Source organism: Muntiacus reevesi, chromosome 1 (assembly GCF_963930625.1).
Source record: "Muntiacus reevesi chromosome 1, mMunRee1.1, whole genome shotgun sequence".
Lineage (NCBI taxonomy): Eukaryota > Metazoa > Chordata > Mammalia > Artiodactyla > Cervidae > Muntiacus > Muntiacus reevesi.
In genome coordinates this window covers 246,333,494-246,347,233 of record NC_089249.1, presented here as the reverse complement: position 1 = coordinate 246,347,233, position 13,740 = coordinate 246,333,494, and the positions used below count along the sequence as shown (strand labels likewise).

The 13,740-nt window shown below is 44.9% G+C and overlaps 1 protein-coding gene across 3 annotated transcripts in view; it reads right to left on the bottom strand.

Moving 5' to 3' along the window:
* CYFIP2 (cytoplasmic FMR1 interacting protein 2) overlaps positions 1 to 13,740 on the bottom strand; it is a 132,561-nt gene that overhangs the window by 38,962 nt on the left and 79,859 nt on the right. For all 3 annotated transcript variants that reach the window (XM_065918993.1, XM_065918994.1, XM_065918995.1), the window contains one exon: positions 1,055 to 1,198. In XM_065918993.1, the coding sequence (XP_065775065.1) occupies positions 1,055 to 1,198 (144 nt within the window). The remainder of the gene's footprint in view (positions 1 to 1,054; positions 1,199 to 13,740) is intronic.

Here is a 13,740-nt window from a genome sequence, read left to right as displayed (position 1 = left end):
CTAAGATGAAATGGGACCAGGGAGCTATGAAGATTGACATATCATCTAATTTATGCATAGAAAACTCATGGTTCATTCATCCCTCCCATGTCTGTCATAGACACCTTTAATCAATTACCATATTTTCTTCTTTAAATTTAGCTTCACAACCTAGAACAACCCCTCATTATATACAGTTGCTACCAGAGGACTAAAGTTAGCAGACGAATTCTGCTTGCTATTCCTGACATAGATATGCTTTACCTTATTTCTCTTTCATCATCTCAAACTTTCAAGAAAATCTTATTTAAATGTTTAAGCCTTGCTGCAGCAGTGTCCTGTTAAATGAACGCTCATATGACCATACTTGGCGTGGATACAGAATGATGGCAAAGGGCTACACAATTCCAGGCCAGTATCAGTGTTCAGCAAGAAATCCCAAGGGGAAGAAGCATGGTAACTGATTAGTGCTATCTGCCAAGGGTGTGGGTGGAAAAAACGGCAGCACATGTGTCATGGATTTGTCATGCTCCAATAAGATAATGCAGCACAGGAGGTGGGTATGAGCAGTCATTGCGTGCATGATGCATGCTAAGTCACTTCAGTCCTGCCCAACTCTTTGTGACCCCATGGACTGTTGCCCATCAGGCTCCTCTGTCCTTGGAATTCTCTATGCAAGAATACTGGAGTGGGTTGTCATGCCCTCCTCCAAGGGATCTTCCCCACCCAGGGATCGAACCTGCACCTCTTATGTCTCCTGCATTGGCAGGAGGATTCTTTACCACTAGCACCAGTAGGCCTTAAAGTCAAAGTCCAGATTGCTGAATTCAGTTAGCAAGTTCTAGAAGTGAGCTCAGCATCAGAAAAGGAGAGGCAAAAAAACCACAGGTCAGAAAATGCATGAAATGTTACAGGGGGATAGGTGAGAGGAATCAGGGGACAAGGGCAAAGCATTCCCTGGGTGATTCCTACAGACACAGCTGAAGAGCCTGTTGCTGGATTTTTCAGGCCAGGTAAAAAGTAAAAGCAGGCCTCACTGCTCCCCACTGGGCCCCTCCCAGGGTCCCTTCCTCACCAAGCTTTTGACGATCTTCAGCAGTTCCTCCATGACCACAGCAATGCCCTGGTAACCGAGGAGTCTGCAGATGGTCTTGAAATGCGGGGGCCCCACAAAGTTCCTGTAGGAGCTGTAGATGTGGCTGTAAGCGATGTTGAGAGGCTGGAAAACAGAGGATGTGGCCAAGTCAGAGGCAGAGAACTGAATGCACATATGTGAGTCCTGGCAGGAGGGGTTTCAATCATAGAAGGATAGAAGCTTGATGTCCTTATTCTCTCACTGGGGAACCCCTATGAATACATTTTGCAAGATGCTAATAGAGAGTGGTGGTCAGTGACCACATGATGGAGCATCTCATGGGGCAGCAGTTCCCTAACAAGACAGGAGAAAGGGCCTCCAGGCAAATATCTTTTTATAAAACAGGACTCATGCTACACTTGACTGTCCACACACAAACCAGGACTTTCACTCTTGAGCCATGGGGCAAGGGTAAAACAAATGCTTTTCTTTCTCTAGGGGCATTTTCAGTGCTAGGAATTGGCTGGAAGAACCTTGGTGAAACCTCAATAGCTGATTCATCATTGCCTTCTTTCTACTTCGACGTGTCCTCATCTATAACAGAGTGGGGTCTTGAGAACCAAGAGGTCTGGGGGGCAGGAGACCTCTGCTGACCACGTGGGAAAACCATACAGGAATTTTGAGCCTCAGTTTCTTCATCTATGAAATGAGTGGGTTGGACTAGAACATCGGTTTTGAAGCTTTTCGTGTAACAATTAAAAAAAAAGGTTGTCACAGAAATAAGTACAGGAAACAGACAAAAGCTGAGACATTCTGATTGGGTGTTGGTTGAGGGCCCAGAGCCCTGACCACTGAAGGGCCATCTCCACTGTCCTCTGGACCTCATGAGATGCTGTTGCTGAATTAGTGGAATCTCTTTAAGGTCTTTCTGTCTGAGAACACAGGACCAAAATAAAGGGCTCTGAGTTGGTCTCACTTAGCTAGGTGAGATACTGAAGTTATCATTGACTCTGTTTTGAAATGCTGCCACTTATGGAGCACCTCATGACAGGCTTCATGAAGCCCTCCAGCTGCATTTTCAATTAATTCACACAACCCATGTATGTGATCTGTGATCTGTACAATTCTAGGCCCCATTTCACAGATGAGGGAGCTGAGGCTCAGGGTGGCAAGTAGCTTGCTCAAGGTCACACAGTTCACAGGTAACTGAGCCCTGTCTAAACCCAGGTAGTTACGATCCCAAAGTCCGTGTTTTTAACCTCTGCCTACAAAGGTGAACTTTGGAAGCAGAATTATTACATAAACCCTAAACTTTTTTTTTTAAGAAAAAAACTTCACTTCTAATCTTAGTTTTGAGTACAGTTCTCCTATCTGGAATTGTAAAACTCTTGTATACAGAGCATGCAAATATGTAAAGATCACATCTGATAATCTATTAGCTGGCTAATTAGAAATCCTACATGAATTAAAAAGGAACTGTGATGGTGCTTCTGGAGTTCTACAAGATTCTAAGCTCCATCTGGAGCCATCAGGGAAGATTCGATTATGTTCAGCCTAGGTTTTGCATCAAGTATGTTTTACTATATTGTAAACTTCACAAACAAGCATCACAATCATGGTACCCTCTAAAAAGAAGGATACATGAGGAACACAATTAGAGTGTCCACTAATAACAGGAATTCGTGAGGAATCACAAGCCCACTCATCCAGCAGGCTGAATAACAGCTCTCTTGCTAAGTTAATGCCTATATATGGAGAGGCTTGGAGTTTGAGTGGAGAAGGAAACGGCAACCCACTCCGGTATTCTTGCCTGGAAAACTCCATGGACAGAGGAGTCTGGTGGAGTCAGACATGACTTAGTGACTGAGCACGCACACGCAGAGTGTGAGAAAACAGCTCTCTGCATGCAACACTGGTGTGTTGTCACAGTAAAACTCTGCCTGAGCCTGGAGGAGGGGCACCTTGTAGGTAGTTAACAAAGATTTCTAAATGGGGTAGGGCAGGAGTAGTTTCTGTGGGGAGGGAAAATATAACTGATTAGAAGCATGATGTTCACAGAGGCTGATGATCAGCAAATCCTGGAGTATATGAATTGCTGAGTTTGGTATAGTCAACCATGGAGCCAGGCCATCTAACTTTCTGTGTGTGGAGCAAACCATTTTAGCGTCTCTGTAATTGGCCACCCTGCCAAACAGGCAGGGACCAGAGAGGGGAGTGAGGCACCAGGGCACACGTGGCAGAAGGTACTCCCCCTCCCAAGTGAGCGCATCCCAGCTCTGGCTCTGTAATCAGAGCCCACTCCACAGTCTCCTGCTCCCTCTCCAGGGATGCGAGGGGGAAAAAAACAAACAGCAGACACACCATGGCCTCCCTCTGGTGGTGGGAGGACAGAACTTTCTAGATGATGGAAATGTCCCACATGTTGACTGGATTCTTGACTACACACATGTATATGCTTGTCAAAACTCATGAAACTATATGTACACATGATTTGTGCATGTTACTGACTAAATGGTTGTGCCCTCACCCCTCAATTGTTTTGTTGAAATCTTAATCCCTATTGCGATGGTATCAGGAGGTGGGACTTTGGGGAGGTAATTAAGTCATGAGGGTGGTGTCCTCATCAATGAGGTTAGCGCCCTGGAAGGAAGACATGTGAAAATGCTCTCTCCCTCTCCCTCTCCACCTCCCCTTCCTCTCTCTCTTTTTCCCTCCCCACCTGCACCTCCCCTCTCTTCTTCACATGTACTAGGAGAAGAAGGCTATCTGCAAACCAGCAAGTGGGCTCTCATCAGACACGGAATCTGCCAGCACCTTGATCCTGGACTCCCCAGCCTCTAAAACTGTGAGAAATCTTTGCTGTCTAAGCCACCCAGTTACTGTATTCTTGTTACAGCAGCCTAAACAAAGACAGTGCATTTTATTGCTTATGATTATATCTCAATAACAAAAGTAAATTAAAAAGCCCACTGGGGTACATCATAGTCTAATTCACTTCCCAACATTTGCTTTCACAGATTAAAAAATAAAAACCGAATTTTAGTTTCCTCCCAAAGAGGCTGCAGCTTGAGCCTGCATGGGCTCGGGAGAGGGATGGCTGGGCTGTGCTCACAGTCTGAGGGGTACTGCATGGACCCATCCCCAGGGGAGCTTCCTCCTCACCCTCCCCACCTGGAGCTGGGACTCTCCTCTGAACCCAGTGAAGCTCTGAGCATATTCAGTGTCTTTTTCAAACATCCTGTGAAGGGAATTTTTGAACAGCATGGAACTTTCAAATGGATATTCCTAGAGGGGACAGAAAGCAATCAGCTACTTTCTTCCCCTGTATGATTCTCTGACTTCTTTTCTTGCTTTGTCTGAGTCCAGAGTTATTTACTGGGGTGAGCACACCTGAATTCAAATTCCAGTTCCATAAATTTATTAGCCAGATGATCCTGAGCAAATTATTTAAACTCTCTCAGCCTTGGTAGCACAGATGGTATAGAATCTGCCTGCAATGCAGAAGACCCGGGTTCGATCCCAGGGTCAGGAAGATCCACTGGAGGAGGATGTGGCAACCCACTCCAGTATTCTTGCCTGGAGAATCCCATGAATAGAGGAGCCTGGTGGGCTACAGTCCATGGGGTCGCAAAGAGTCAGACATGACTGAGCAACTAACATGCTCACTGTTTTTTCACTGTCTAACTAAAGATAATAATACCAACTCTGGGAGGATTGTGCAAGATTTAAATGAGGTGACATACACACGGCTCTTAGCATGGTACCAGGCACGCTGGAAGCACTGGCTGAAATAACAGCCCTTCATATTCCTTCCCTTTGGTAACTGGGAAGTAAAAACTAAGAAAATACAGCTTCCTGATCAAATTTCTCCCAGAGGCTTTGGCTATAGTCACGATTCTCTGAATCTGGAGAGTATATCTATGGGGTAAAATTTTGAACAACACAGTGTATATCCTACACGGGGACAGATGTGACAGGGGGCAGAGTCGATACCAGCTGATGGAAGATACCAAAAGAAATGGAGATTTTGCTCAATATTTGGAACATTATAAAAATAGGAGCTGTCCAACAACAGACTGCACTGAGTGGAGACTGAGTCATGTGACACAGGGATGTTGGAAGGTCGCTCTGCTGGGGACAGAGGGTGGGAGCAGATGTGCTATTAACTCCCCTCCACAGCAAGCTCCACTGTGGTCTTCCCTGCGCTCATCCTTCTTAGCAGACTCCTTAGCCGCCACTCCCACCCAAGGAGCTTCTAATACAAGTTTCCCTTGGCACTTCCTGGCAAGCACAAATAAAAATGTAGTTGGGTAGATGGAAACTCTTTAGCAGCTCTTGCCAGAGTTCTAAGCAGAGAAGAAGAATTTTAGAATTGTTTAATCACACACAGGACTAAAAAAAAAAAAAAAAAATCCCCCTTACAAACCCACACACAGGAGGCCTCTTGCTGACATTCCTCTATTACTCTTGGATTCTGGTCTGGACCATTCAGGCCTCAGTTGATGGCCCAAGCTCAGGAAGGACCAGCATGAAATGAGCAGAATTCAAATCCTCCTTCTAAGTGAACAAGCTCCCCTCATTCCCCAACTGCCGCCCCCCACCCCCAACACACCACACCCATGCAGGAGGAAACTCACACGCATGCTGGAAAGTACATGCACACACACCCCCACAGGGCACCCATCTGACCTGCTGGTTCAGGAGGAGGCTGGGCCCTATTGAGAAAATGTGGGAATATGGGAGCCGGGGCATTTTCTGAGGTTTGGCAAGGAAAAACAGGAATGCAACGTGACTTGAGACATTGGAAACTTGCTACAGATCTCTTATATAGAACCAATCCTGCTAACTGACTTGGGCTACAGTCAATGCCTGCATTTAGAACCTAATTATGTACCTTGTTTAGGACATCTTGCTTAAAATTAAGCTTGGTTAAAACCATCTTGCTCAGAATAGATACCTTTATGAGATCTCAAGAAATAACCCTGATTCAGGAATTGGAGCCATAATATCAATGTGTGACATAGATGCATATTTGTTTAAAAGTGAAATAGCATTTTAAGGAGAGAAAAAAAAGCTGAATTGATCTGGCAGATTCTGGGCACTGTAATATTCTCTATAAGTAGACTTTTTAAAAAAAATGTGATAAAATATTCAAAACATAAAAGCTACTGTTTTAACCATCCGGAAGTATAGTAGATGGACTTTTAGTCATCAAGTGTCTATCTTTCACCAGATGATAAACAAGACCATCCACTGCAAACAGGGAAGCCTGTTTATTTGGCAAGTCAAATTTGCAAGCAATTTGCATCTCTGCTTTCTGGAATCACAATTGCTGTTTTCAGAGATCCCAAGAGGAATTAAAACTGTTTCTAATTTCCTGTTTTACTTACAATTTCTCTAATGTCCCTTGAGCAATTTGAATGCCATCAGCCCACCAACACAAACATAGCTCTCTAATTCAGAGAGGGAGAGACCTGGAGCTTCACTCTAAAACCTGCAGGTAAATGAGGATGCAGGTAAATGAATAAAACAGTAATATCATCCTTGTTGGGAAGACCACAGAATGAGATGATTGAAAGAACTGATAAATCCTAAGTTACAGGTGCAAATCCATTGCGAGGGAGCGGGTAAAAGTGCTGATGTTCTGTCTGTCCCTTTTTGACGTCTGGCGAGCCATAGGGCTGGTTCTCCAACATCGGGGTGTCTTTTTTGTCTTCTCGGCTCAGAGGTTGAAAGATCCAAGTGAAGACCTTAAGAAATAACTCTTCTCCTGTTTTCTGTCCCATGAATAAAGTATTTTGGAGAAGGCAAGAGGGAGAATAGGAACCAAACCCTCCTGTTCTGAGATACCCTACCAACACTACAATATCTAGAGTTGCCAAAAGTTTTTTGGAGGAAACCAATGATGCTGCTTTTTAAAAAAATCTGTACTCGTATGATGATACACAAGTTTATCACAGTTCCCTGTTTATGAATGTTTTTACATAATTCCTTTGTAATTGTCCAGTTGTATTTGTTTCTCCATGGCTGCTGTAACAAATTACCATAAATCTTATGACTTAAAACAACAGAAGTTGATTCTTATAGATCTGGAAGTCATAACCCCAAATCAGTATCACTGGGCCAACGTCAAGGCCAGCACAGCCACACTCCCTTTAGATGCTTGAGGCAAGAATCCTTTGCTTGCCTCTTCTAGCTCTGGTGGGTGCTAGCATTCCCTGGGTGGTGGCTGCATCACTAATGGCAATCTTCAAATCCTTCTACTGAGATCTGGCCTTCTCTTCTGTATGTGCAGCCTTCCTCTGCCTCTCTACCACTAGTGATGGCCTTTAGGACTCGTCCTGATAAACCAGGATAATACTCCCACCTCAAGATCCTTTACTTGATCATATCTGCAAAGCCATTTTTCCAAATAAAGCAACATTTCCAGGTCTAGGATTAGGATCTGGTATCTCTGGGGGCCATAAGCAGCCTTTGAGACCAGGTAATGCAGGTACAATCATCCCCATTTAGCAGAGGATGAATTTAAACCCCAAGTGAAGGACTTTGCTGGTGGTCCAGTGGTTAAGAATCTGCTTGCCAGCACTATTTACAATAGCTAGGACATGGAAGCAACCTAGATGTCTATCAACAGATGAATGGATAAAGAAGTTGTGGTACATATACACAATGGAATATTAGTCATGAAAGGAACACATTTGAGTCAGTTCTAATGAGGTAGATGAACCTAGAGCCTATTATACAGAGTGAAGTAAGTCAGAAAGAGAAAAACAAATATTGTATATTAATGCATATCTATGGAATCTAGAAAGATGCTTCTGACCAACCTATTTGCAGGGCAGCAGTGGAGATGCAGACATAGAGAACAGACCTATGGACAAGGGCCGGGGAGAGGAAGGAGAGGGTGGGATGAATGGAGAGAGTAGCATGGAAGCATATACACTAACATGTGTAAATAGATAGCCAATGGAAATTTGACGTATGACTCAGGGAACTCAAACCGGGGCTCGGTAACAACCTAAAGGGGTGGGAATGGGTGGGAGGTGTGAGGGTGGTTCAAAAGGGAGGAGACATACGTACACCTATGGCTAATTCATGTTGATATGTGGCAGAAATCAAAGCAATATTGCAAAGCAATCAGCAATCAATTAAAAATAAATATAAATTAAAAAGTAGACAATAGGAAAAAGAGACTTCATCTTCTTCCTATACTTAATAAATATTAAAATATATAAAATCTTACACTCCATATTCACTTTTAAGAGCATTTCCTTTCCCTAGAGTATATATACATGATCACCTGTGTTTACTTATTATCTATCAAATGATCTTTATCTTGATTATCTATGTTATCATCACTCGATTTTCCCTGAGAAATACTGTCCCATAATGTTGCAATAAATAATATGTGTGTGTCATTTAAAAAAAAGAAAAAAAAAATCCACCTGCCAGTGCAGGGGACATGAGTTCAATTCCTGGTCTGGGAAGATTCCTCAGGCCTCAGGTCAACTAAGCTCATGTGCCACAACTACTGAAGCCTGCATGCCCTAGGGCCCATGCTCTGCAACAAGAGAAGCCACTGCAATGAGAAGCCCATGCGTTGCAATGAAGAGTAGTCCCCACTCGCTGCAACTAGAGAAAGCCCATGCAAGCAATGAAGACTCAGTGCAACCAAAAAAAACTTGGAAAGTCAGAAAGCCCAAGTGAAGTGAAGTGACTGTCCTGCAGTGAAATACAAGATGATATTCTGCCATATCTACTAACTGCCAAAATAACAAAATTCCTCTGGACTGGGGGATAAATAATATTGTATAGCCTGGGAGAGGTGCCACACAGATAAGATAGCAGAGTAGGGGCAGGACATCGGGTGGCGCTGCTGATGGTGTCGTGGGGCCAAGGGAGACTCCCCTGCTCGGGCCCCACGTGAAGTGCTGGCGCCCAGGTATGGAGCAGGCTGAGATGCACCCAGCTTGCTGCAGCCAAGCCCTGGTTTCTAGACCCCAAGGACTACGGCTTCATGGAGAGGCACTGCAAGTGTAGAATGAATTTCCCTGAGGTCAAATCAAGGCTCGCACTGGGGCACTGTTTAGATACCAACAGCCAAATCAAGCAAAAGATCACACCACCAATCTCCAAAGACCAAAACACAATTGAGAAGTTATTGGTATAATTTAAGAAATGATTTGTGCCACCATCTATATCACTTGGGAGGCTGTATTATGATAGAACTCTACAATTCACTTAGAGAACAACATTTTTTAAAGTTTTGACTCATATACTAATTTTGGTGACCAGTTGCTAAAGGATTTTTACATTTAGTATTACCCCTAACCCTAAGTGACGCAGTTCTTAGGCAGGGGAACCTGGACTCCAGACTCCAGAAGAGGAAACACTTGTGGACTGTATTTCTCAAATGGAGCTGATTTTCTCCTTGCTTCTACCTGCTACTTTTAGGGGACTGGATATTCCCTCTGTGATCTTTTAGTTTCTTGCCTGTTCCCATAACCTTGGAATCCACCAAATTGCAAAGTCCTGTCTCCAGCTCTTGGAGAAGTCAACCACAAGGCAAAGAGCTACTGTTGACCAGTACTGACTGAAGGCTGGAATCAGAGAGGCTGGCTGGGAGCTTGGGGTCTGGACCAACAGGCCTCGGTGCAGGGACCGATGCTGCCACTGCCTGGCCTTGTGATACTTGTCAAGTTAGTTAATCCCTCTGAGCCTCAGTTTCTTCTTTTATACAATGATGGAAAGAGCTCCCCGTGGGTAAGATGAGAAAAAACATATAAAACACACCAAAATGTTCTCAGTGGTTATTTCTGAGTAGTTTGTGTTTGACTACTGCCTTTGAACTATTTGATACTTTTTATGTACAATGAGGACACACATTTAAAAAATATACCTGTTTTTAAGGAGAGAAAGAGAGAAGGAAGCATCATGCAGATGGCACACTTTGTCCATCACAGCCTCTGGATGAAGCTACAGCCAACTCAGGCAATGGATTGTGTCCATGGACCTTGTCTACTAAATAATAAGAGCTACTATTCCTAAGCCCAGCACTACAGAGATGGGTTCACCTCACTGCTCCAGCATCGTCAAGCGGGTTCTATTAATATTTGTCTTTTACAGAAGAGTTAACCAAGGCCTGGGACAGTCAAAAAATTTGTCCAAGGTCATAGAGGCAGGATTTGAACCCAGCCTGGGGTCTTCAGCTGCTGGGTGGCAATCAGTTTTGGGGCCAGGGCATGCCCTCGCAACTGTTCGTTCACTGCCACCTTCAGGGAGGGAGCAGGGACCCCGCTTTTGGCTGGTTTCCTCTGCAGTGACTTACTGCTGGTGTAAACCAACCAGAGGCCCCCAGGCCTGACAGCTGAAGAGGCCACCATTCGGGTGACTGCAGAAGGGTGACTGCACCCTGAAGGTGGAGACAGTGAGGAGCTAGGCTGGCTGCGGTCTCCTGAATCAAGTGTGCCCATGTGATACGTCTCACCCACAAGGGCCCACTGGGTGCTCTGGGTGCTGCTGGTGAATGGTGATGACCCAAGGCAGCAGGATGAGCCCTGGCCTTGGAGTCAGGGTTCCTTGGACCCAGATTCCCCTCTTGGCTCTGCCACTCATCAGTCCTCCAGCCTGGGGAAACCTTTCCTTCTCTCGGGATCTGTGAACCAAGAGGACATCTAGACCTCACATTCTCCCAGTGTCTCAGCTTCTCAAATAAAAAGCTCAGTGTGAAAAATGCCATCCAGGAGCATTAAAAATCAATTCTCGTTTTTGGTGGCAAAGGCTTGAGCTTCAACTTGTTGCTCCACAGGTTCCCTAACTTTGGTATTTTTATTCTTCTCAAAATAACCTTTTCAAAAGGCATCTGCACATTACTGCACTGGCCTTTCTGAGAAGGACGCTGTGAGGCTCTGCAGGGACTCACCATTAGCACGCATCACAGCAGATTCCAGCCAGACCCCTGGGAACACCGAATGTCACAGGAAGCACAGAGCAAGTGTCTAACTGATGGATACCCGGTATCCCGACACCCCACATCTCACAGAGACCCTTGGCCTGGGCAGGGTCTGTGACTCACTGGGCAGCTTTTATAACTTTTTAATTATCACTGATGTGAATCAAAGGGAGACTTTCGTGGGTTCACTTGGATACTTTGGCCAAAAACCAAGAAGAAAAAAGATGACTTTTAAAAAACACCTAGCTTGTGTTTTATTATTGTGTTATATGACTCAGGCCTAGATCCGTCTGAGCAAGGACTGCTATAGCAAATTACCAGAAACATGATGGCTTCAAACATTAGGAATTTAATCTCTCACAGTTCCAGAGGCCAGAAATCAAGGTGCCGACAGGGCTGTGCTCCCTCTGAAAGCTCCAGAGGAGAGCCCTTCCTTGCATCTTCCAGTTCCTCCTGGCTTCTGGCAGTCCTTGGCTTATGGCAGCATCACTTCAATGGGCTTCTACCCTCTGCATCTGTTTATAACTCCCCCTTTCCTTTCTCTTATAAAGACACCAATCACTGGAATCACCCTAAATCCAGGATGATAACATTTCTAGGTCCTTAACTAATTAAATCCACAAAGTCTCAACTTCCAACAAAGGTCACATTCTGAGGTTCTGGGTGGACCTGAATTTGGTAGGGTGGGGGTGGGGAACACTCAAACCAATTCAGGACAAGTGTCCTGATGGTTTAGCAAGCATGCCTCATGTGGGCTCAGGACTGGGGCGGGGAGGTACTCATGTTTTCTATCTGACATCTGGATCCAGCCCAAGCCATTAGCCTTACAGATGATGGAACTAAGGCCCAGAGAATAAACACATCTTGACCAATGTCATACAACTAGGTAATGCCCCAGGAGACAAGAATAAAGAAGTAAGAGGACACAGAGGTGGAGTGGCAGTGGGCTGGGTTGGGAGGGGACGGGGAGGTAATTATATCTTTACTTGTGGGAAAACAGAGAATGGCATCTTCACCTTTGAAACCACTGTCCAAAGAAGGTCTGGATGAGGGATACAAATGATAACTAGCTTATTAGAGAGACAATTTAGGGGCCTTTGAGGTATTAGTTTAATTCTGAGGATCAACATGGACAGGAATGTTTGCCTTTTTTGGGGCTAAAGAAATCAGAGCTCCTCTCAATGAGCAAAAGCCTTTCCAGACTGAAACATCGTGCGTACAGATGCCTGCTGGTTGCCATGGTGAATGATGCTGATCTGAAGAAATGAATAATGTGAGTGTTGGGGGCGACAGTGCAATTACTCAGACAGTGGTGAGAGAGACATCAAGGAGAGCCCAGAGAGCCCAAAGCAGAGGAGGGGAGAAGGCAGCATCCTTGGGCTCTGATCCACTCTGCCTCTGAGGGGTGCCTAATAACCGGATCACTGCGAGCATCAGGTAAGGGACATACACGGCTCTTCTTGGGAATGGAAATGGCTTTTCCTTCCACACTCCGCTTGGAGGAGAGCCAGGCAATGGTAATATGAGTAGCTAAGAATAGGGGGTATTGAGAGACAGAAGAAGGAAAACAAATACAGGGAGACATCTAATCCTAAAAACTGTGAATGCCACATCTCGACAGAAAGCTTTTTGAAATGTCTGCTGTAGAAAACTCAGTCTGCAAAGATAGCCAGCGCAGATGTGAGAGATTCACGACAGGAAACAGGATTCCCAGTCACTTTGGATGGAAGGGTTTACGAGGGCTATTGCCTCTATATCACAAGTAATGAATTAAGCTCTTTTCATTGTGGTCGGAAGTATATTTGTGGAGTTGTGGCAGGTACTGGGATGGGTGTGTATGAGGAGGAGACCCACGGAGGGAGCGTAGGTTCTCAGGCTCCTCGGCAGAAGACTCTCTTCCTGGAGGGATATGGGCACCCCTGCCTCGTCCCTTTCATTCCCCATTTTTCTGGGAAAACATTTCCAGCCAAATGGCAAGGAACTCATTCCTCTTCCTGAGCATTGTGGTTTACTGTCATCTTTAGATAAGAAAATCAAGCACTGAGGATCACTCACTGCTGGGCACCTTTCTGCAGCTCACATTCTCTAGAAGCAAGGGCATGAGAGTAGGAGGTCGGAGGGAGGCAGGGAGGAGAGAAATAAGCTCTGAGGAACCAGTCTGGCTTAGCATCCAATTCAGGTTAAAATCTGATCAACTGTTTTTTTATTACGCTGCTGCAGTCAGAAATGAAACCTCTGTCTTTCATATGAGAGAGTGGGAGCAGAGGACTGGGCTGGGTGAAACCTATCTGTGAACATACACAGGTTGACTATGGCTGTCTCTAGAATTTTAGCTCAAGGGCAATTCAGCAGAGAAGAACTGAATTCTCTCAAATACACAGAATTAAAAAGAAACTAAAAAGCTTGAAGATGGCGCACTCTTAACCAAAGTGAGAGGGTGGCAGCCAGAAGAGGGATCATTTGATGTGTCGGAAAAAGCAGCAACCCAGTCTTAGTACCTGCACCTCATTTTGTGATAACATTCTACTACTAAACCTGGAAATCCAGAGGTTATGTGGCTTTGGGTCTTGTTAGCTGATGGCTTCTCTTAGATTGCTCATCTGTAAAATGGGAATCTAGATCAGAGGTTGTGATGAATAAAGCATATTCGTTACGGTATGTTGAGCTTCTAGCATGACCTGTGACATAGCAACTGCTAGGTAACTGTGACTGGTGATTACCACCATTAACAGTC